Consider the following 21,729-nt stretch of genomic DNA (forward strand, 5'->3'; position numbering starts at 1 on the left):
TTTTTTCCCGTTTCGGTTCAAATACAGCCTCTGCGGGACTCTCACAGCGCGGCAATCACGCGTGGGTATATATACACTAAAACTCAGCAGCATTCGAGGTTTGATGCCATGCAGCAGACTCGGTTGTTGGGGAGAAGAAGGTGAACCGGGGCGTTAACAGCGCACTACCGTTCGGATCTCTGCGGGACACTGTTACCGGGTAGTGTAAGTAAGTTCCTGAGGTTCTTTTTTTTCTTAATTTCTTTTCTTTTTTTCGGGTTCGAGGAACTGCCTCTCGTATTTCTCGAATTGGAGAAGGGCAGGATTTTCCTGCAAATTGTGGGGTCAGGGCACCGCCGACACTAGGCCTTCCCACCCCACCCTCGAGTTATTATATTTTGCCGCGCCTGTTTCTGACGAGCCTCCCTCCAATTTTCTTCGACAATGGCTCTCTCTCTTTCTCTGTCAAATGGTGTTGGGCGATTCAATTGTACAGACCCTTTCGGTGCCGCCCCGCCTCCCCTCTCTCCCTCTTCTGTACGGCGGTTTCTCTGTCTCCTAGTTTTTTATCCTGCACCCGTTGTCCGAGTTTTAAGAACTTGCAAATTTTGTTGCTATTTTCCTTCCTTCTCCAGGAACGGCCCAATTAGCACACACGTTTTAATATATATATAAACGTATGATCGTGTGTTACCTTTGTGTTTTTTACGGTACCTGAACAGAACGGGTATTGTATAGTTTTTTTCTTTCCGATTTTTGAGATTGGGTATAACGGTACCTAACCCCCCCCCCCCCCCAAGCAACACGTATATAAATGTCAACGCTACTGTACGATATACCAAGTAATCCCACCCCACGATGTATGGACCAAGGTACTGTAAGAATTACCGTCATGGGAGATGAACGCTCAGGTAAGACCTCGTTGGTTCTGAGATGCATAACAGACTCGTACCATGAAGTCGCCACGGGGGCCTACATGGAGGACATATATCATAAGCCGGTTAACTTGAATACATTAGCGAAGGATATTGGATATGAAGGACAGGGACTCAATAACAGGATCCCTAGAAACATGATGGACGTGTATATGTTGGATTGCAGTGCATTCGAGATCGCTGACTTTTCAGATATAAGAAACGAACAAATTATTCAGTCAGACGCATTTATCATATGCTTCGACCCAACAGACAGAGCCACTTTTTCAAACCTGAGGACGTACCAAAGGAGAATTGAAAGGGTACGAGGCATAGATGATGCAGTACCCATCTTTGTGGTCGCCACAAAGGTGGACCTACAGGCGGATATGAAGATACAAAGGGAAGAGATACACGAAATGTTGAACAGGTTTGAGCTGTCCTATGACGACGACTACTTCGAGGTGTCTTCAAAACTTAACTTAGACGTTAAACAGCTTCTATGGCAGACGTTGATGAAAATAGAAGATTATAGAAGGGACCAACGTAGTCACCTAGAATCTGAAAAGCTCACACCAAACACGTTATCGGCATTAATGGACAAAAATGCAACGGCATCTTTGTCCGCCACACCAAACAGCACCAAGAGCTGCATGCAGGAGAAGGTTGAAAGCGATGACATCAACCCTAAACTTCACAACAACGACGATGAGAAAAGGGAACTGCTCGGAACAGACAGAGTTTCCGCACGGACGTTGCAATGCAGGAAAGTTAGCTCGTCTGCCTCTCAACACAGGAAATCTACGAGACACACTAACATGACAAAACCGGACAGTACGTGTTGCATCGTATGCTGAAGGTAGCGGACCGTTAACATATACGCATCTCTTAGTATAGACCTACATACACACATTTACAATGGTCGGACCACCATAGTCTGACCGGACACCTTGCATATATAGAACCATTCATCGCGGACTACTGCAGGTTCTCTACGTCGGAGCACGAAAGAATTTGTGACCGTTTCCTGCACAGGGCCAGCTCTCAATGCCATCCAGACATTTTTTCTTGTAAAAACTTAAAAATATGAAATAATTTCCTAATCAAGTAATTTTTCTCTGTTTTCCGATCTTTTCAAGATATTCAAGATGAACTCACAAAAATTGTGGCGTTATCTGAATAGAGAAAGTCTTGAAACTGTCCTTTGCTCGCAACCCCCCCATTGAGCAGAAGTAAGACGAACACCAACACACATCAAATAACACTACAAACATGGTTTTAGTCCAAGATTTATTGCACCCATCTGCTGCCACTGAAGCCAGAAAGCACAAGCTTAAGACATTGGTCCAAGCTCCAAGATCGTACTTCCTAGATGTCAAATGCCCAGGCTGTTTGAACATCACCACTGTCTTCTCCCATGCCCAGACTGCTGTCACTTGCGAATCTTGCGCCACCGTTCTGTGTACCCCAACGGGTGGTAAGGCCAAGTTGTCCGAAGGTACCTCTTTCAGAAGAAAGTAAAGTGGACTTTGAAGAGGCCTCAACATATCCTTATCCCAGAATATACATCCGCACACACCTGTGAAAAATAAATTAAAAACAAAAGATAATAATGGGATACACCTCTTAGCATTACGGCTGTTCATTTCAGTTGCGAAACACTTTGTGCCACAGCCATAGAAGGATTCCGTATTTCCTCGATGGAAATCTCGTGTGTGATTCATAGTGCTTGTTTCACTCTATCCTGAATACCAATCAGTCGACCAGTCGGCTTACCACTTTCTTCATATTATTATTATACTATCATCTCCACCATTAGTACTACTATTATTACATTCTACCACATGTATTTATATACGGTCATTATACATACTATTCTATTATCTTTTTGCATCAACTTGCGAAGGTTGGAACTTACGTCAGTATGGTACATTACTTTTCACTCTCAGAGACCTCTGTGGAGGCTCGTATAGTTAAAACACCCAGATATGTCCCCACTGAGGCAAACCCGATTAGAAGTAGCCAAATGGGTAGGAAAACTGCGTAGCGACTAGGCAACGGAAATATGATATACTTCCCCTCGAGATCAAATATCGGGAGAATCAACCAAACAGCATAATATAAATACAGTAGTATCCAAATTGTCAGTCTGTTCATCAGAATATGGGTCAGTTTTTTCCCTCACGCCCACTTTTTCGTTTTTTGTCTATAGGTGGTTCTTGTAGGAAGATTTGGATCATTTCTTGCTGATATTTTTTTTCTTATTCTCCGTATAGTGTTAAAATGACAATGAACAGCACAATAGAAGGGGAGGTATCAGAGTGGAAAGCCATTAAGTAGTTCCCTCAACAGAGACGATGAATGAACTTTCAGGGGATAATTTTGAATATCTGCTGCAACTGACGAAGGTACTGGCGAATGAATGCAGACAGACAAGACAGGAGACGGATAAGATCGAACTGCTATTCAAAAGGGTTGCAAAGCAATCTGCAATATCGTATGAGGACCTTAGCGCGAAGGTACCAACCGAGACGTTGGAGAGCTATGAGAAGTTAAGCACTCCCAACACCATTGATCAACTCATAAATGAAAACTACGCATTATTGTATAAGATTGAGCAACGAGACTACATAAATGCCAAAATATTTGCTCTGATTAATAACATCAACGATCACCTCGCATCAATCAAAAACTTTGTAATAGAGCAAAAATTTACTAGAGAACAGGATTTGGAGAACTTCGTGTACGAAAACATAGAGGCGAAAAGAAATATAGTGAATGCCAACATGGAAAATCTCAAAAAGAAAAAACCATAACGCAGAGTTCATTAGAGCAAGTCATAGCGAAATTCAGAAAATTGTACAATGATGAAATTGATTGGAGCCTTATTAGCACAGACTCTTCAGAATATAAAAATCTGGTGGAACAGATAGAAAATGTGGAAAATAATTATCACATCAAGCTGAGATAACTTAGACTATGAGAGCTGGATGGCTTGCTGCATGGCTTGCTGCAAAGGAACTTCCAATATACAGAGCGTTTTAGTTCCTTCATTTTTCCACACATATTACCAGCTTTGTGGATGAATGAATGTTCCAGTGTGAAACACATATTGAAATTCCATCACTTCTACAACTATCTGCATTAATGATCAATTGAACAAGACTAGATTGATCGTAGGCCTCGAAATCGCATTTTATGGGTGAATGTTTGCCTACTTGTGCGGTTTAACATCATAATAAGATGAGGCGTGCCAAATTAGATCGTAGCTTTAATGAGTGAACCCTACCTCAGTATGATCCGCTAAGTAAGTATTTGTAACTTCTTGAAACCGTCTCGGAAAAATGTGGGGAAGATCAGTAGCTGAATAGAATGTGATATCTAGTGATTGAACAGTTCTGGGTTTAATGCTGCTCGGGACAACTACCTTTCTCGCATGAAGGCAACCTAATAGGAAATGGAATTACTGCACTTCAAAGGGAGTTTTGCTGACCACAATAATATTCTGGTGAATATTTTGAACATTTTTCAATCATGAGAAAGCAATGGCAAGAATCAATATATGCTTGTAATATGGGTTCTCATGTATTGGCGAGTACTTCGTTATAAACTGTGCGTTGTGGATTTATTAGATTACAGTTATATATTGAATTCGGATAGCTAGAGAATCTGTAAATGCCTGTATAATGAACTTTTTGAAAGATTAGTCTTTCCGCTTCAACATTTTAAGAAATCCATTACTTCGTTGTTGTTGTTTTGTTGATATCTTTAAGATTGAGGTGTTTATTAATGATCGAAGCTCTCGAAGGATCTTAGCTTGTTGTTGATTGTTCCTCTGGACCAAGACATCTCAGGATGTAGTTGTTTAACCTGTATTATAGGAATTCTTGCCCTCACCGTAGTGAGAAAGAAACCTTTAAATAAAATATAAAATTGAATATTAATCTTGCTAAAATTCTTCGAGAGAAACGAGCTATATCGTGTGCTTTTATATGGTTAATTCTGAGATGAATAAACCACTTCGTCCACGATGCAAAACTTTTCCTATTCGGCTATTCCTGACCAAAGAGGAAATGTTTTGGCTTGTGTTAGCTTTCATTTTACGCGTTACTACCGAATCTGGGTAAAAACGCGTGAATGACAGCTGGCGAGACCACTACCTCAATTGTAGCATCTCTAATTTTACTTCTTACCGCATTTCTGTATTCATCTGCGGAATTCCAACAATTAGATGTAAGAGGGTCATGATATTTTGCTTAGCTTACCTTTAAAACAAGTGAGATGCCGAAGCAACTCTACTTAGGTTGGGACCGTCAAGTGAACGTGTATTTATTCTCATTTAGAGCCATGTAGAACACAGAATGTAGTAATATACATGCAAGTATGGGTCTGGTGTGTTAGGCAACAAACAGCTCATCTGTGATTTTAGCGACACTCTAATTGGGTCGCAGTGGTACGGCGATGTAGAATGTACAAATTGCACCCTTTGTTCTTCAGTGTTGCATAAGTATATTACCTAACTTCACAAACTCAAACTCGTCAACATCAACGGCCATGTCGCGGTACCTTTTTTCCTTGCTACTGTTAATTCTATATACCAGGCAGGACACGGCAGAACAGATCTGTCCTTCTTCTCCTCACAATCTTTTGAATTACGTGCCAGAATTTGCTCAATTATCAATTCGCGAACTGGATTTTTGGGTTTTAGTTGCACCTGCATTATTACCTAAACAGGTGGTACGCCAGTACTTTTCCCCAACAAGGCCACGCATTAAGTACAGAGTGGCTCAATTTAGTTATTAAGTCATTTATATACAACCACATTTTTTTAAAAAATTAAGAAACTGAGCTCGCATGGCGTAATGGCAACGCGTCTGACTTCTAATCAGAAGATTCTGGGTTCGACCCCCAGTGTGAGTGCTCTGTCTTCTTCCTCTTTCCGCGATAGTTTAATGGTTAGAATGGGCGCTTGTCGCGTGCCAGATCGGGGTTCAATTCCCCGTCGCGGAGTTTACTTTTTGGCTTTCTGTGCATAGGTTGTGCTACTTAGCTGGCGTTGAATGTTCCCGACTTTCCTCCCTGTATGGACGCCGGTTGCCCTTTCACAAAGTTGTCTCTTTTTTTTTTCAAAAGGACGAAGAGGTGTATGATACAGTAGAGCACAGAGAAGAAAAACGCTGCCTTTGTCGAAAAGAGTAATCGTTATTTTTTTGGATCATTTATAAATCACATATATAAGGATTGGTTATACATATGTAGAGATGTTGTCAGATAAAATGAAGCAAGTAACAAGGCATGTGAAAAAGAGACACGGTCCTTATACTTATTTCTTCTTACCTTGAGCAGCGACGGCGGCGGCACCGGCGGCAGCGGCTTCTGGGTCCAAGTAGTAAGATGGCTTAGTTGGCTTCAATTCTTGGTCCAATTCGAAAACCAATGGGATACCAGTTGGGATGTTCAACTTGGCGATGTCAGCATCAGAGATACCTTCCAAGTACTTGACCAAACCTCTCAAGGAGTTACCGTGGGCAGCGATCATGACGGTCTTACCTTCCAACAAGTCCTTGGCGATAACGTCTTGCCAGTATGGCAACATTCTGTCGATGACCAAAGACAAAGACTCAGTCTTTGGTAGGACCTTAGGGTCGACGGTACCGTATCTGACGTCGTTCTTTTGGGAGAACTCAGAGTCGTCAGCAATTGGTGGAGGTGGGACGTCGTAAGATCTTCTCCAGGTGGTGAATTTCTCTTCACCGTATTCCTCCAAAGTGGCGGCCTTGTCCTTACCTTGCAAAGCACCGTAGTGTCTTTCGTTCAATCTCCAGGATCTCTTGACTGGGATCCACAATCTGTCAGCTTCGGACAAAGCGATGTTGGCAGTCTGGATGGCTCTGGACAACTTGGAGGTGTACAAAACATCTGGAAGTTCGTTCTTCTCCTTCAGCAATTGACCGGCTCTGGCAGCTTCCTTTTCACCGATGGCGGAAAGTCTGACATCAACCCACCCAGTGAATAGGTTCTTTTCGTTCCATTCGGATTGACCGTGTCTAACAAGGATTAACTTTGGCATTGTATGTGTATTTATCTGTGGTTATTGAGGTAAAATAACCTTCAAAAAGAAAATGACCGAAGTCTGAAATGAAGATACGAAGAGAAAGAAACTTATATATAAACTAACCGAGGCAACGGATCAACTAAGACTGCATCAATGTTGGCTTTAAATATTGAGTAAATTATTTTTCCCAATTCCAGTTCCCACAACGTGTTGCCAGCACACTCTCACACACTCACACTTTCTTTTGAAACTTGTGATATTTTCCCTCTTGGACCGCCACTTGTCTTCTTTGAAGTTGGCTCAGAAAGGAGATAATTCACGCAATGGCACAGAGAAAGAGCCACTCGCGTACTCACAACCACACAGTACCTCAGGCAGACAACCTGTTGGGTCCAGATTCTTCTAAAGAGACAAAGAACGTAATAGGCAAGAAATAGATGCGGGTTCCTCTTTTTTTTTTTTTCTACCAAAAAAGCAGCGGAAGACCCAATTTTAGTGGAATCCCAGCTGCTGGCGCACTGCTGCGCGGTGGCTGGGCGTAGCAGCTCACTCAAACAGCTTGTGGTACACCTGGCCCACACGGTCGTTCAAGTCTGTTGTCTGCATCGCACGGCCTGTGGCTTTGAACGCTTGATGGGCGCACTCTCTCGTGATAGAACAGCCAGCGTAGCAACTCAGCATTGCGTAGTCCACCCACCGCAAGTGGGGGCCCTCACCCGCACTTGGGTCGCCGCAGAGTTTGAAATCGAACATGGCACGGCTGAAGCTGAGCATGCAAGCAATGGTACCCGTGAGCGTGTCTCCTTGCCCACCAACCCTCTTGTTACTGCCCGTTTGTTCGTTGACCAGCAACTCGTTTTTGCCAGCGGGGGAGAAAATCTTGTCCTGTAGACCCTTCTGGATGACAACGCAGTTCATTCGCTGGGCAATCTCATACCCTTGTAAGTTCTCATCGTTATTGGCAGCTTCCGGTGCCTCCGCTGTCGATTCGTTAGTCACCACAGCGTCGTACAGTCTCTTGAACTCGACTACGTTTGGCGTCAAAATAATACGACCCTGGGGGAACTTCGCAAGCGTTTCCCTGACCTCTTTGTCCTGACTGACCAAGTATAACGCATCCGCATCAATCACAATGGGGATCTCGCCTCCGTGCTCCGTCAGCAAGTGACCAATGATTCTCTTCACAGCGTCTAGCATGCTCGCGTCTCTACCTAGACCGGGACCAATCACCACAACATGGATCCTTGATAACAGACTCTTGATCTTCCCCATTTCACTTCCCTGCCCGTCCGCTTTCAGGTACGGATGCACCATCAGATTAGGGGAGTACGATTTGATAACCGTAGCCGCGTTTTGCTCACACACAACATGTGTCAAATCGCAGCCGACCAGTGCAGTAGCGTTTGCGCTGAAGTAGGGCGCACCGGTGTAATCCTCGCACCCTCCTATGATACACACCCTGCCACCAGATTGGCCCTTGTGGAACTTGGGCAACAGTGGGGGGATGCATTTTTGCTTGATCAATTTGACCAGTTCTCTATTGGAAAGCTTAGAAAGCATACACATCTTGTCCATCGCCAATTACGTATGAAGGTATATATATGTGTGTACGTTTGTTGTTGTTACTTTTGCGCGCTTAAAAGTTACGTCTAGCGTTACTGGTAAATAATGGTTTGAGTGAGGAACACTAAGTTAAAAACCACTCACTGACCTTCTACGCTTTACATCATTTTCTTCTTTGTATGGATCCCGCTTCCTTGTTTCTTCATTTATATTTTTTTCCATCTTTTTCCCTATTTTGACACATCTCCCTTATTGCTCGGTCTCCTTCTCTGTCTCCTTCTCTCCCTCTCTGCATTGGTCTCTCCTTGTCAATTAACCGTCAGATGACACCGTCGACATCAGGTAGAAGTAACGTTTCTGTCCATCGCCCCTCTCCTCTTTTCTTCGAAACCAGGCAGTGATGGCGGGTTCACAAGTCGAGTGTACAGTGGTATACGTGCAAAGTTCTTGGATGAATCTCGGGGATTCGTAACTTGGAGCACCACAGTTCCGACCAATTAAATCAAAGTTTGAAGCAGCTGTCACGTGACTTCGTTCTTGCGAGGGTGTGCAGGACGAGGACAGGAATCTCCTTATATAAAACCTTCGAGGTTGTGTGTCCCTGACGAATTCCGACACCACTTCAAAGGGTGCCAAGTACACCGGTGTCACCATTTGTTAGCCAGATAGGAACAGGCGGGATACATCTTCAAAGGAAATAAATCAGTATAAACAACTATAACACACAAGTAAAAAACGAACTATGCTTGCTAGATTCTCGAGACTGTCTTTGAGCAACCACAGAATCTTGCCATACGCACTCGGTGCAGGCGCCGTTGCTGCCACTGCCTTCCTGTACTCTTACAAGTTTCACACCATCTCCAATGAGTCCCAGAAGGTGTTCACGGGTGACGGCTCGTGGATAGATTTGCCCATCTCGAAAATCCAGCAAGAATCCCACGACACCAAAAGGTTCTTCTTCAAATTGCCATCGGAGGATGCAGAGACTGGGTTGACTTTGGCCTCCGCTCTTTACACCAAGTTTGTCACTGAAAAGGGATCCAACGTCGTCAGGCCATACACGCCAGTGAGCGACCTCGGGGATAAAGGTGGCTTTGAACTGGTCGTCAAACACTACCCAGACGGAAAGATGTCAAACCACTTGTTCTCCTTGAAGGAGAAAGATACTGTGTCGTTCAAGGGCCCAATTAAGAAGTGGCAGTGGGAACCCAATTCTTTCGACTCTATTCTTTTGCTTGGAGCAGGGACCGGTATCACCCCGCTGTACCAGTTGGCTCACCACATTGTTCAAAATCCAAAGGAGAACACTAAAGTGAAGCTGCTGTACGGTAACAAAACTCCAGAGGATATCCTTTTGAAGAAAGAACTAGACCAGTTGCAAAAGGATCATCCAGATAAGTTTGAAGTGGTCTATTTCGTAGACCAAAACAAGAAGTCGACCCCATTCAATGGCCAAGTTGGCTTCATTACAAAAGAGTACATTGAAAAGAATACCGTAAAGCCCAGTGAGAAGACCCACGTATTCTTGTGTGGTCCACCACCATTCATGAACGCGTACTCTGGTCAAAAACCTAAACCAGTTGAGCAGGGGGAATTGACAGGTATCTTGAAAGAACTAGGTTTCACCGCTGATCAAGTATTCAAGTTTTAAACGCTCGTTTCTTTTAAACCCTATAAAAAATATACAGGCCCCCTGCTTCTTCCGCTCTCTGGCGGTTGTGCCTTAAAAGTGCAATAGATCTGGACACAGATATCAGTTATGTATATTCTGATTATATATTCGTGACTATTCAATCAAGAATCCTTCTTTACATCCTCGCTGCTTGGCTCATTAGATAAATTCGTTTGGTCTTTCAAGGTCAAGAATTTCTCGATAAAGTAGTTAGTTTGATCTTTCTCCCTCTTTTGAATCGAGTATTCGTAGCGCGGAACAATCAAGTCGTGAGGGGAGATCGGAGGATATCCAGAATCATCAGCGGTGTTTTCCAAACTACTTAATTCAATCTCACTGAACGGTTTATCTTCCAAAGCTTCTCTGTTCTTCTCCAAATACCTCAAATTACTAATGAACTCTTCGTCCCAGTACATCTCCGTTGTTTTGAACGAAGGGTGTGATTCATCAGCCTCCACCTCAATAACCTCTAAGAATTGTCTCCCTGGAAGACATTTGTCCAGCGCCAAAAACTTCGTACTTTCATTGGAATGGGTGGGACACTCATGTGAAGCCGTTTCCTCATCACTTGACATATCCAGATCTATCTCGTCCGAGTTCTTCTTCAAAAGTGGCCCTTCGCTGCTCGTAGTATGATCTACTTCTGCTTGAAACCTAACATGCAAATGAGCACTCAACCACCATTCTGGTCTCAATCTCTGTAGCAGTTTCCAGTTAGCAGGGCTGCCCAAATTATCATTCTGGATATCTTTCTTAAAGAACGGTTTTTTTTTCAACAGCCCGGCAACGTCCCCATGCTTCGTAATCTCATTGGGCCAGTCATGGCTTAGCATCAACGAGAGTGGCTTCTTTATCGTCATCAATGGAAGTATATCAGTTTTCCGGACGTGGTAAAGAGACCGAATATTTTTTTGCCATTGACACGATTCCATTTCTTCCCAACTTGGACGAGCCTTATCCACATCCCATTCCTTCCAGATCCCACTCAAGCTAGCTATCCTTACACCTTTGAACCAGATAACATTGGAATAACCGAGGTAGTATATTCTCTTGCCAGCATAACCACCGTAAGGCAACAACATAAGATGCCTCATCGACTCATGATTACCACCAATAAAGATTGTCGGTACGGGGGCTGGTGTATTGCGTGAGTAATACTTGTGGAAGTCCCCCAGCTTCTGGTATTTTGGAGGAATACTTATAGACTTGAAATCCTTTGGCTTTCTGATACTTTGGAAGTCACCTAATATAATTAGTAGATCAATTTTGTTTCGAGAGTTCATTCGTTGCACAGTTTTGAACACCCTATCCAATTCGCCATGACAGCAACCTTGGACAGCTATTCTCATCTTAGCCGCTGAACTTTGCCCTTGTGAAGTTGAAGGTCGCATCTCTCTCATATCTACATGTTTCCAAAAAATTGTTTTTGTTCAATTGAAATTAATATTTACCTAAAATAAGAAACTCTCCAAATTTTTAAAACCGAAAAGCTTAAAAGTTTGATGCATCTTCCTCAGACGTTAATTGGTGCAAACGCAATAAATTACTCCCAGGAATGGAAAACGTTACTTCCATTATAATAGGCTTTATGTTGTAGGACCATCCGATATTTGTTGTAGCAAGTATATCAGATACCCTATGCTGTCTTCTTAGTAAACCCAACCCTCGGAGATTATCTTGAAAGTTATCGGAGCAGAAACCTGGTAAGTTAAAAATGTTCAAATTTTCATAGTTTCCGCAGATCTATCGGAAATCCTCAACGAGTAATTTTAATAATATTGCAGTACTGTACTTAAAGAAACTCGTGAGTCTTAGGCCCATCTTAAGAGAATAGTCACTTTTTATTCTCATTTTGATTCTGTTCGGCAGAGTTCAAGACAAAACCTGTTCTACAATAAAAAAATGATGCTCAAAATCTTTAATCTTTCCGTTGAAAAAAAGTTTTTGTATATCGGGAAGTCATACATCTGTCAAATATTCTCATAGTTTCAGCTCTGGTTGTCTATCTGAATAATTATACAATAAAAAAACCGCTACTGCGTAATACGTTTTGGCAACCCGTTGACAGGACATTACTTGTATATTTCTCCACTTTGTTAGAAGATTCTTATTAGAAATAAGCAAAGTCACAGGAAAGGCATTTTGATTAGAACTCTCTTGGTAGAAACTTCTGTTGGTGGATAATATGTTTTAACTCCCACAAGCAAACATTCAATCATTCACTCTTTTTTTCGTTATGATACTTAAGCCGCCAGAGGTCCACGTTTGTTTTACTCTCTAGCCAAGATATAATCTTACCTGAAAATGCAGATAGTTAACCGTACAGGAAACTTGTCGGAATACTTTTGTGATATTCGTTTATACCTACTGAGAATTAAAAAGTCATTTTCGAAGGATTCCATAAATGCCAATTTTCAGTTTTCCATCTGGAATGTCTCACCTGAATAACTAGTTCCAAAGACGATAAAATTAGAATAGGATCTGAGTCATACTTCTGATAGTTCTCTATATCAAAAACAGCAAAACAACAGGTTCTTGCTTTGTACATAGTTTTACATAACACTTTATGTACCTTTTAATAGAATTGAGCTTGTAAGTAACGGCTGCAGGGACCATACTGGTCCTTGCATCAGCAGCCGGTTGGGATCTTTGGGTTGTTATAATCCAATAGGCATACCTGATGTTTTATAGAGTGACGTATCCGTTACTATTACATCAGATATTCCCACAGAAGGATTCCTATAATTTAACATACATTAATTGTACTTTTACGGAGCGTCGGTTTCTTTTTATATTTTCCCGGTGGGAGTTTTTCACTTGACAAACTCACGCGGGCACCTCCGCTTACATTTTTTCAACATTCCCCACATACTACCAAATAGCACGTGAGAGTTTCAACATATATATTAGAATATTCTTAACAGCTATTTTCAACATACGCCACTACATCACACAAAAAATAACACCTGAAAACGTTTTGTTCAATTTCGTATATAACTATAAAGTAATAAAAAAACATTTTATAAAATTCGTGAATAAAGATAAATACTTTTGATGCCTACTTTTTTTTAGAATTAATCACCTGACAATTTACATTAAAATCTAATTTTTTCATAATTATTAAAATATTTAATTGGGTGGGGTAAATTCAAAAATTAAGTCAATTATAAACAAAAACCTTTGATCACTATGTGAAATAAATATAATTTTATTAAAAATGGAATGGAATGATTTTGGACTACATCCATTTCCAAAAGAAGTCCTGCATGTTGAGAATAGCTGTAAATGTTGGGATACTGTTGGGATATTGCTTAAAATGCCAACATCACCGCTTTGTTATCTATTACCCAAAATGGAAACCTCCTGAGTTTGTCGATGAGGTGAAAAACCTTCTCACCTATAAAAGACGAACGTATGTAAAATAGTACTGTATATTACGTATCTACCACTGAGTAGAAGGAACAAAATCAACTATGGATTCTGCTGGAAATCATAGTGAAACTGTAATTTCATTTGGTAAACTGCATTTTTGATAGTGTGGAAAAGTTTAAGAAAGTTTTTCATTGAATTGATGTAAGACGTGCACGTTGTATAGTTCTACTTAGAAAAACCGATACAAAATTCACGTAATAGAAGCCTATAGAAGGATGTGTGAAGCATATCCCGAAGAATTCCAGTAGATTCTACCCTTAATACTTCTTTTATACAAGCACTGGTTACATTGCAACAGGGGGCTGCTTATAGCTCCTACACAAAAAACTGTTGTATTCTTGCCATATTCCAGTTTACTTCGCAATGGACTTTTTATGCTCAATTATGTAGAGTTCTAAGACTACGAAGGAGCTCTTTGACATCAGAAGACATAGTGTATATAATAAGTGACGCACTAGTTCCTTAGTCCCCTATATTGTACATAAGTGATGAAGACGTACAGTCTTCATCCAGTAGAAAACTTATTCTTTTATATCTCAGTTTGCGTCGCCATACCTTGTATGATACGTGACCTTCTAATTTATGATGTATCACAGGTTTACTTTTTACGCCACGTCGCAACACGCGACAAATTTTAGCGTCAGCTTGGTAAAACTATTGATTTCAAATCAATCATTAGGAGTTACAGTCTCTTTATTGTTGAATCTGATATTTTTCTGATGATGTTAGCCGTTCAATTCGGTTTCAATATCGTTAGAATTCATTAGTGCTGGAGTGATTAAGTTTAGGGAACAGGAACCAGCAATCGCGCTCTTGATAAGAAATACGGCTTATTTGTACTATTCTGTTATTGCTCATACTTGGGTGTCCTAAGTGAAATATGAGGGGATATTAAAGTTAGAAGCTACAATCACACCATATTATAACTTATGAGTTGATATGCGAGATTGCAGGAAGATCGTAGTAAAAGCTAGGCGTCCTTCTGTGGGAGTTTCTGGTGTCGGTGATAGTAGAATTACTCAATCGATCGACAGTTATGCCTGTGGGGTTAGAACCGCCCAACGGTCCCAACTGGCTGTTGATCTAGAAACCAGTAGGGCCCCTGCAGTCGCCACTTGCAGGCTCAAGTCTATTAAAAGGTGTTACAAGGTAGTAAGTGACTGGATAAAAGACACATTAAGGTTAGAACTCATAGTTGATTTTGTTCACTGAACTCAGTGGTAGATACATAAGATACAGTACTATTTTAAATAAAGTCGTCCTTCATGAGAGAGAACATCTCACCACGTCGACAAACTTTGGATGTTTTCATTTCGGGCAATAGATACCAAAACGACGATGTTGGCATTTAAACAATTTCCCAACAGTCTAGAGCTACAACTCTTGGGACATCAATTACAGAGGCACATTTACTGCGATGCTTCCAAACACACGAATCCTGTCATCCGATAACGGTTGAAGAGGTTGTTAAGACCTTCCAGTATCTAACCTATCATCAAAATAAGTTAGGGTAATATTTTTAGCAGTCAACAATGGTTTGTACAATTTCCGGTTGTCCGTGATTTTAATAAAACAGAAATAATCACTACTACATTGTATTGTACTAATTAGTGGGTGCTAGGAAATCATGCATAATTGAGCTGCCTCCGAAGAATGTGTCTTATGCTGATCAAAATATAGCCTACGTTATCTGCAATACTATAACTATATGCACGTTGAAAGAATATGTATATATATATACTGGGTGCTAAACGACAATAAATTTCTGTTTTTCACTCACAAAAGTTTGGAAGCTCCCAGCTAGATTGATCTTGGGTAAGTGCGCTTTCAAGTTTGTGATTTTGAAAATAAAATTCGTCTGTTTTGTCTCGTTGTTGTTTGTGAAATGAATGTATTCACAAGATGGTAAATAATTCCAAGAGGAGAACCCAATGGGTTTGATATCGCCCACTTCAAGGTCATCCTCTTCTGTGCTGAGAGTTGGAGGCGAGATCCCGTCAGCATCAAACCCGTTTTGAACGTTTGCTCCGGCGGCATCGTAACAAGCCATCACGATTGAATTTCTTTTGTCGGAGATTCTGGGTCTTTTGATCACTGAGTTATGGTTCACCAAAGTCAACTCCTTCAACCCTGGCAGAAACAAACCTTGGATATAGATGGAATGATTTTTTCTAATGGGTAACAGTTTCAACTCGAGAGTCTCAAGCGTATCACACTTTAGACACAATACGGGTTTATTGTAGTTTCTAATATTGTTATCCCTCTCACTCAGATCGCTGACTGTGTTCCTATCTGGTGATATCGACGTAGAGTGTGGATATGAGCTATCCATGCTGAATGCCTCTAAGGGTAACCAATTCAACAGTTTCGTTCTCTTCGTACCCCTTGGGAACAATTCGACTCTGAAATAGGGACATGCGTCATCCGTCTCGTCCTGTGCGAAATCGTATAAATAGTTGACGTTATCCCTTATGGATCTGATCAATCTTTCTGTAGAGCCCGTCATTGCTGTTTCGTCATACTTGAACCGATGACCGGAAAAGTACTCTATGTGGGGGAGCGACCAGTTTTGGAAGGAATGTAACTTGAATAGGTATTTCAAGGGGCATGAATTAGTCTTGAACTTGTTCAACATCAGAGTGGAAACGTCTATGAAATTACAGGTCTCTTCATCCCTATGGTTAATGAACTTGATTGACCTTAGGTTAGGTGCGTAAAAGTTCACGCTTCCTAAGAAATTGTGGAAAATGTTTTCGATGCAGGACATGTTTTGCTGTTGGTCGACGTGAGAGTGGTTATGATTGCTATGTTGCTGTTGATGTCGTTGCAGTGAAGTTGCCTGAGGGAAGGACAATCCGTAGTTTTCCATAATGTTGTAGATAAACGAGTCCATTGTCAAGTAATCCATCTCCAGGGACACTGTGGAAGGTAAGATGATCTGTTGACACCTTGGCACCAACCAAGGGGATTGTATATTACCAACACTGGTACCGACCCTTCTGTTTGGGGAGATATCGTTACTGTTAAAAGTGAAAAATTTCGTATCTAGTACTCCGAAAAGGTTTCTACCTGCAAAGATCTCTTGAGTCTTAAATTCCAAGATGAGATTATCTATGACGTATTGCAATGGGAATTTCATTAAAATTTTATTAATCGACGAGTTATTGTAAAAGGGACAGTAAATGAGATCTAGGGACACTGTATCTACAAATTTGGGCAACTGTTCAAAATCTGTTGAATCGTCCACTATTAAGACCGTCTTCTGTCTAGTAGAATCAACCAACCGATCCTCAGCTGATCCATCTTCTGAGATGAAGTGTGTTCTAAGAATATCCAGTAAGGGGGTACTAACTTTATCGTTTAGGGAATCAGTGGTCAGATCTATAACCTCAATTTGACTTTTGAACTGTTCAATTAGAGTATATTGCAAAATCTTATATCTCTTGTTGGGACCCCCTATAGCCTTAAGCACGTTAGTGTAATCCACTAGAAAATACTTTGATTTGATATCCAATTTACCAGCAATCTTTTGGATGATCTCCGGTGGTAGGCTATCGAAAGTGTAGTGATCCTCGCCATCACCAAGAGTGTCTTGTTGTAGCATTTTTCTAAGAGAGATTGTGCTGTGTGTACTTGTGTTACTGATACTCTGATTTCTCTGTTCCTCCACCTATACCGTACTATATATATACTTGTGGATGCATATATTAAATTCTGTCTCCCCGAGTATGACACACAGACACAGACTGTGGCTGCCATCCTCGTTTCACACCACCTCTTCACAACGTGTGCATCAGGGCGTGTCCCTTGACCCACGGTGGTCACACGCCCTGAGGGAGTCATCATGGGTGTGTCCTCCTTAGACCCCCGGCCACAGAAACTCCCGCAGGCGGGGGGGGAGAGGGGTAGGCAGAGCCACCCGCACGGCACAGCACCGAAAAGGAGGGTCATCAACTCCGCTGAACCCTGGCATCACAGAGCGAGAAGAGCTATTTTTAAAAAGAGGGCGTGCCAGAAAACAGGGGAGGCAGGAGAGAGAGCGAGAAAAAAAATTCCAGTGTTCTGCGGGGTATTCTGTGGCGGGAGGCGAGAGAGAGGGGCCGCACCAAAGGGGACCGCGGGGAGGCCGCAGAGGGCACGCAGAACATGCAAGAATGCCACGTTCTCTATTGTTCCAATTCCTTCTTTCCATTCTTTTTTTGTTCTTTTGTTCTATTGTTCCGGAGAGGGGGGGGGGGAGGGCCGTATCACGTGACAGAATCAGGGCCCGTTTTATGCTCTGTTTCATTGATCAACGTTTTTTCAGAAACAGCGATTTTCAGAAGGTTCCCCGGAAACACAAGTGGGGCTTAACTGACAGCAGGTTTCTCCTCATCTACGTTGGTGGAGCAGAACAAAAGGGTCATATTATATCCTTGTATCTGTCAATATGCTAAGGGGATTCTTTTGTGTGGTACAATCTGTTACAAAAGGGTTGTGAGGGGGTGAGGGATGGCAGATATAGATGCGTTTGTAGATTTTATTCTTGACTTTTGACATTTTTTTCTTTTCATTCTTCTTCTTCTTTTTCTTGTTGTTCTTTGGGTGCGGGGGGATAAGGGCAAAGAGAAAGGCACCATGCTGGTCAGGAGAGACACACACACAGCTTTGTTTATCAAGTTATGAGTAACACACAGAAGAAGGTCGGCAGTGATGCTGGTAGTCACGATGAACGCTCGAAGAAACGCAGAAGGAAAGAGGTTAGGAACTGTCTCTTTTGCAGGAAAAGGAAACTGAAATGTGATCGTGCAAAACCTAAATGTTCACAATGTAGAAATAGAAACTTACCCACTTGTCTCTATACAAATAGATTTAATTTCGATATTTCAGATTCAATGACAGAAATCTTTCAAGATACTCCAAACGTGGACTTGCTGAAAAAAATATCAACATTGGAGGATAGAGTGAAAGAACTCGAACAAATTACAAATGCGGATGAAAACCACGAAAGTAAAAGTCGTGGTAGTGACAGTTCAGTGGGGCGTAAGAAAAATCCATTGCTCTATTTGAGAAGTTCACGATGGATAAATGAACAACATTTCATCTTTGGACCCACATCATGGAAAACTATGCTATCGTTAGAAAATGAGAAATTTCAACTAGAATTCATAAGCCTTTGGGATATGTTTAAACCACAACCAACGAAGGGTACGGAATCGTCCACAGAAACAGTAGCATCTACAACGGAAAAGGGGGTATCTATTGGTGGGGATATAATGAACAGGAAAATTTTTCTAAATACCGTATGCGAAGAGTTACCGGACTATAAAACGATTGAAACTTGTCTACGAAATTTTTTCTCTGGACCTTTACACGAGTTGCTCTACTGTTTAGACGAAAAGAAGACCATGAGGGATTTTAGAAAATGTTTTTTCAAAGATCCACACCCCGTGGACCCTAAACACGTCAAGATAATCGGTATTGTGCCGGATGATTCCTTGGCGGCCAATTACTACAAAATCGGGATCATTCTTTTGATTGTCGGCCTTGTATTGTTCAATAAAGGTTTGCCCAGACCGATCAAGTATTTCTTCCACATCATTGGATCCCTCACGAAGGATAACCACAATTTCACTGAGAGACCACAGTTTCTACTGTTAAGGTGCTTTAACAAGATATGCAATTCACAGTACAGTTGCTGGGATGGTTCACAAGTACGAGATCTCATGGCAGAACTTTCACACAGTTGCTTTTCGATAGGTTTGGATAACGTGGATAAATGGTTCAAGAGTAAAGAAAATATTGTCGGGCATATCGACCCTCTGAGAAACACTTTTATCTGGACACTCTACACAGACACGGTAATATCCTTCGACTTGGGGAAACCCTTGTTTGTATCGAACGAGTTCTTCGATATGACTCTTTTCTTGGAGAACGGTAATAAATTCACTGAACTGAAATACAACTCTAACTCAAACAAAAAGGCTGATTTAATAGAAATGTACATCTTGGTTGGGAGGGAAGCGTTAACACGACTTAATAGTGCTACGGTGACCTGCTCTTCAAACCTTAAATTGGAGGATATGAACAGTTATATCAACAAGTTGAAGGAATCGATTCATAAGAATTTCCCAACAATGGGGTTGTACACCAAAATGGGGTCCAAATTTTTCGTGGACCCGTTCGAAATAATTGTACTGGCCCCGACATTGGGGATGATTCTAAATTTTGAGAACATAAAGAGAAGCTATTTCGGAGACGTATCTATAAAGACAAAAAACAGTTTGGTAAAAGCTGGGCTTTTGTCTCTGTCCCTCTGTGTTAACACTATACTGTCCATGTATGATATGGACAGGAGAACTTACCGAGACATAATTGAACATGCAAAGTATCTGTCGCCGTACTTGAACTTGTCACTCGCTTTGATCAACCCATTATTTATACGGAGTTTGTCCGAAATGTATGGGCTCTTCTTTGCAAGGTTGACCATGTTGGAAAAGGGTTATCTGGTGACGTCCGTCGACGTACGTGGTCCGCCGATATCACTCGATGACCTTGAAATTACAGAGCGTCAATACTACAGTTTTATTGAAGTCATTACACAGTTCCGTGACCTGATGAATCAGTTGTACGACAAGGATTTATCCCCACTTCACAGGATGATGCAGACTTCGTATCCGTTCCTTTCTGTACTTGCCTTAGAGCGCGTTGGGCGGCACCTATTCCTCAAGGGATTAGAGTCGCGGAACACGATCGAAGTGAACTGGCATGACCAGGGGATCAACCTCGATGATGCAACCAGCGAGATTCTCCGGTCGTTTACAAATGAGGTCTGGAACGACTACATATCCAAATCGCAAAATATGTGGGCCATGAAACCAGACGATTTTCTGTCGGATCTCTCGAGAGATGCAGAGAAATAGTGGAAATGAAAAGTATTGAGTTTGAGGCAAACAGTGGCCGTCTCTACGATTGAGTGTCTGCTTTAGATGATATCTGTATATTTGAATTTCCTTTCTTCACCTTTCCCTTCTTTTCTCGGCGAAGTTCTATTATTCTCTTTGAATTTTAGAAAATTTGGCGTTCTTTTCATTTTTCTTTCAATGACTTTTTGGTTGAGGCGTCGTGAGAAGTGCAACGTCTCAGAGGAAGAGCGATAGGTAGGAGAAGATACCACTACACGTGTATACGCGCATATATTTCATAGGAAATCCGAGACTATTGGGTTTGCGTATTTGTGATTGTTTGTTCTGTTTTGGAAGTTTATAGACACCAGACTTGGGGCATTTTTAGTTGAACTTGTAACTAAACGAAGCATTAAAAGGCAAGAGAGAAAAGCAACAGCAGCAAGTTTATCCCACAGCAATGATCAAGTCTACACTAATCTATAGAGATGATGCGTTGCCTCTGTGCACCTCGGTTGATGATGACAACGATGCACAACTGAATGAGCAGAAAAAATACATCAAGATTCTTCTGTCCCGGATGACCCCGCAATCTGCCACGGAGGCCACCTTGGAGAGTGGGTCTTTTGAGATCAGTTACATAAAACGGGACGTTGTGTTATATTTTGTCATCTGCGAGAGAGGGTACCCGAGAAACCTGTCATTCTCGTACCTGGGAGACATATCGGAGGAGTTCCAACACTCGTACGCGAACGAATACAACAAGCCGAACGTTAGACCGTATGCATTTGTCAGTTTTGACACATTTCTTCAGAAGACGAAACGGGCGTACAGCGACAAGAAAGTGCAGGATAACTTGGACCAGTTGAACCAGGAACTGCACGGTGTCAAGCAAATCATGTCCAAGAACATCGAAGACCTGTTGTACCGTGGAGACTCGCTGGACAAAATGAGCGACATGAGTGCGTCTCTCAGAGAATCATCCAAGAAGTACAGGAAGTCCGCGCAGAAGATAAATTTCGACCTGCTCATCAGCCAGTACGCCCCGATTGTTATTGTGTCCCTGTTCTTCGTGTTCTTGTTCTGGTGGGTATTTCTAAGATAGCCGGCAGCATCGAGACGGCAACCCCGCTCTCCCCTACATGACTATATACATATACGTTTGTGTAAGCAAGAAGATGGCCGACAGTGTCTGTTCGGGAATACGTAATCACGTCACGTTGTTCCGCG

The 21,729-nt window shown here is 41.8% G+C and overlaps 11 protein-coding genes and 2 non-coding genes across 13 annotated transcripts; 8 read left to right on the forward strand and 5 right to left on the reverse strand.

Moving 5' to 3' along the window:
• Window positions 1-793: 793 nt before the first annotated feature.
• Window positions 794-1,750, forward strand: KNAG0F02740 (uncharacterized protein; the record flags this gene model as incomplete). The annotated part of the gene is made up of 1 exon (XM_022608714.1): window positions 794-1,750. The coding sequence occupies one exon, from the start codon at window positions 794-796 to the stop codon at window positions 1,748-1,750; it is 957 nt and encodes a 318-aa protein (XP_022465182.1).
• Window positions 1,751-2,165: 415 nt separating this feature from the next.
• RPS27B (40S ribosomal protein eS27) lies at window positions 2,166-2,414 on the forward strand (the record flags this gene model as incomplete). The annotated part of the gene is made up of 1 exon (XM_022608715.1): window positions 2,166-2,414. One exon carries the CDS (start codon window positions 2,166-2,168, stop codon window positions 2,412-2,414), a length of 249 nt encoding a protein of 82 aa, XP_022465183.1.
• Window positions 2,415-2,825: 411 nt separating this feature from the next.
• On the reverse strand, window positions 2,826-3,050 carry KNAG0F02760 (uncharacterized protein; the record flags this gene model as incomplete). Its single annotated transcript, XM_022608716.1, has 1 exon — window positions 2,826-3,050. The coding sequence occupies one exon, from the start codon at window positions 3,048-3,050 to the stop codon at window positions 2,826-2,828; it is 225 nt and encodes a 74-aa protein (XP_022465184.1).
• Window positions 3,051-3,250: 200 nt separating this feature from the next.
• On the forward strand, window positions 3,251-3,709 carry FAR3 (Far3p; the record flags this gene model as incomplete). Its single annotated transcript, XM_022608717.1, has 1 exon — window positions 3,251-3,709. One exon carries the CDS (start codon window positions 3,251-3,253, stop codon window positions 3,707-3,709), a length of 459 nt encoding a protein of 152 aa, XP_022465185.1.
• Window positions 3,710-5,741: 2,032 nt separating this feature from the next.
• Window positions 5,742-5,813, forward strand: KNAG0Ftrna4R. The gene has a single exon. It is a non-coding gene; the product is annotated as a tRNA-Arg (tRNA).
• Window positions 5,814-5,831: 18 nt separating this feature from the next.
• KNAG0Ftrna5D lies at window positions 5,832-5,903 on the forward strand. The gene has a single exon. It is a non-coding gene; the product is annotated as a tRNA-Asp (tRNA).
• A 313-nt stretch (window positions 5,904-6,216) lies between these two features.
• On the reverse strand, window positions 6,217-6,963 carry GPM1 (phosphoglycerate mutase GPM1; the record flags this gene model as incomplete). The annotated part of the gene is made up of 1 exon (XM_022608718.1): window positions 6,217-6,963. The coding sequence occupies one exon, from the start codon at window positions 6,961-6,963 to the stop codon at window positions 6,217-6,219; it is 747 nt and encodes a 248-aa protein (XP_022465186.1).
• Window positions 6,964-7,494: 531 nt separating this feature from the next.
• Window positions 7,495-8,514, reverse strand: NNR2 (NADHX dehydratase; the record flags this gene model as incomplete). Its single annotated transcript, XM_022608720.1, has 1 exon — window positions 7,495-8,514. The coding sequence occupies one exon, from the start codon at window positions 8,512-8,514 to the stop codon at window positions 7,495-7,497; it is 1,020 nt and encodes a 339-aa protein (XP_022465187.1).
• A 739-nt stretch (window positions 8,515-9,253) lies between these two features.
• On the forward strand, window positions 9,254-10,162 carry MCR1 (cytochrome-b5 reductase; the record flags this gene model as incomplete). Its single annotated transcript, XM_022608721.1, has 1 exon — window positions 9,254-10,162. The coding sequence occupies one exon, from the start codon at window positions 9,254-9,256 to the stop codon at window positions 10,160-10,162; it is 909 nt and encodes a 302-aa protein (XP_022465188.1).
• Window positions 10,163-10,305: 143 nt separating this feature from the next.
• DBR1 (RNA lariat debranching enzyme) lies at window positions 10,306-11,532 on the reverse strand (the record flags this gene model as incomplete). The annotated part of the gene is made up of 1 exon (XM_022608722.1): window positions 10,306-11,532. The coding sequence occupies one exon, from the start codon at window positions 11,530-11,532 to the stop codon at window positions 10,306-10,308; it is 1,227 nt and encodes a 408-aa protein (XP_022465189.1).
• Window positions 11,533-15,362: 3,830 nt separating this feature from the next.
• Window positions 15,363-17,219, reverse strand: BOP2 (Bop2p; the record flags this gene model as incomplete). Its single annotated transcript, XM_022608723.1, has 1 exon — window positions 15,363-17,219. The coding sequence occupies one exon, from the start codon at window positions 17,217-17,219 to the stop codon at window positions 15,363-15,365; it is 1,857 nt and encodes a 618-aa protein (XP_022465190.1).
• A 1,057-nt stretch (window positions 17,220-18,276) lies between these two features.
• PDR8 (Pdr8p) lies at window positions 18,277-20,517 on the forward strand (the record flags this gene model as incomplete). The annotated part of the gene is made up of 1 exon (XM_022608724.1): window positions 18,277-20,517. One exon carries the CDS (start codon window positions 18,277-18,279, stop codon window positions 20,515-20,517), a length of 2,241 nt encoding a protein of 746 aa, XP_022465191.1.
• Window positions 20,518-20,959: 442 nt separating this feature from the next.
• SEC22 (SNAP receptor SEC22) lies at window positions 20,960-21,604 on the forward strand (the record flags this gene model as incomplete). Its single annotated transcript, XM_022608725.1, has 1 exon — window positions 20,960-21,604. One exon carries the CDS (start codon window positions 20,960-20,962, stop codon window positions 21,602-21,604), a length of 645 nt encoding a protein of 214 aa, XP_022465192.1.
• Window positions 21,605-21,729: the final 125 nt, after the last annotated feature.

This window comes from Huiozyma naganishii, chromosome 6 (assembly GCF_000348985.1).
Source record: "Huiozyma naganishii CBS 8797 chromosome 6, complete genome".
NCBI classification, from domain to species: Eukaryota; Fungi; Ascomycota; class Saccharomycetes; order Saccharomycetales; family Saccharomycetaceae; genus Huiozyma; species Huiozyma naganishii.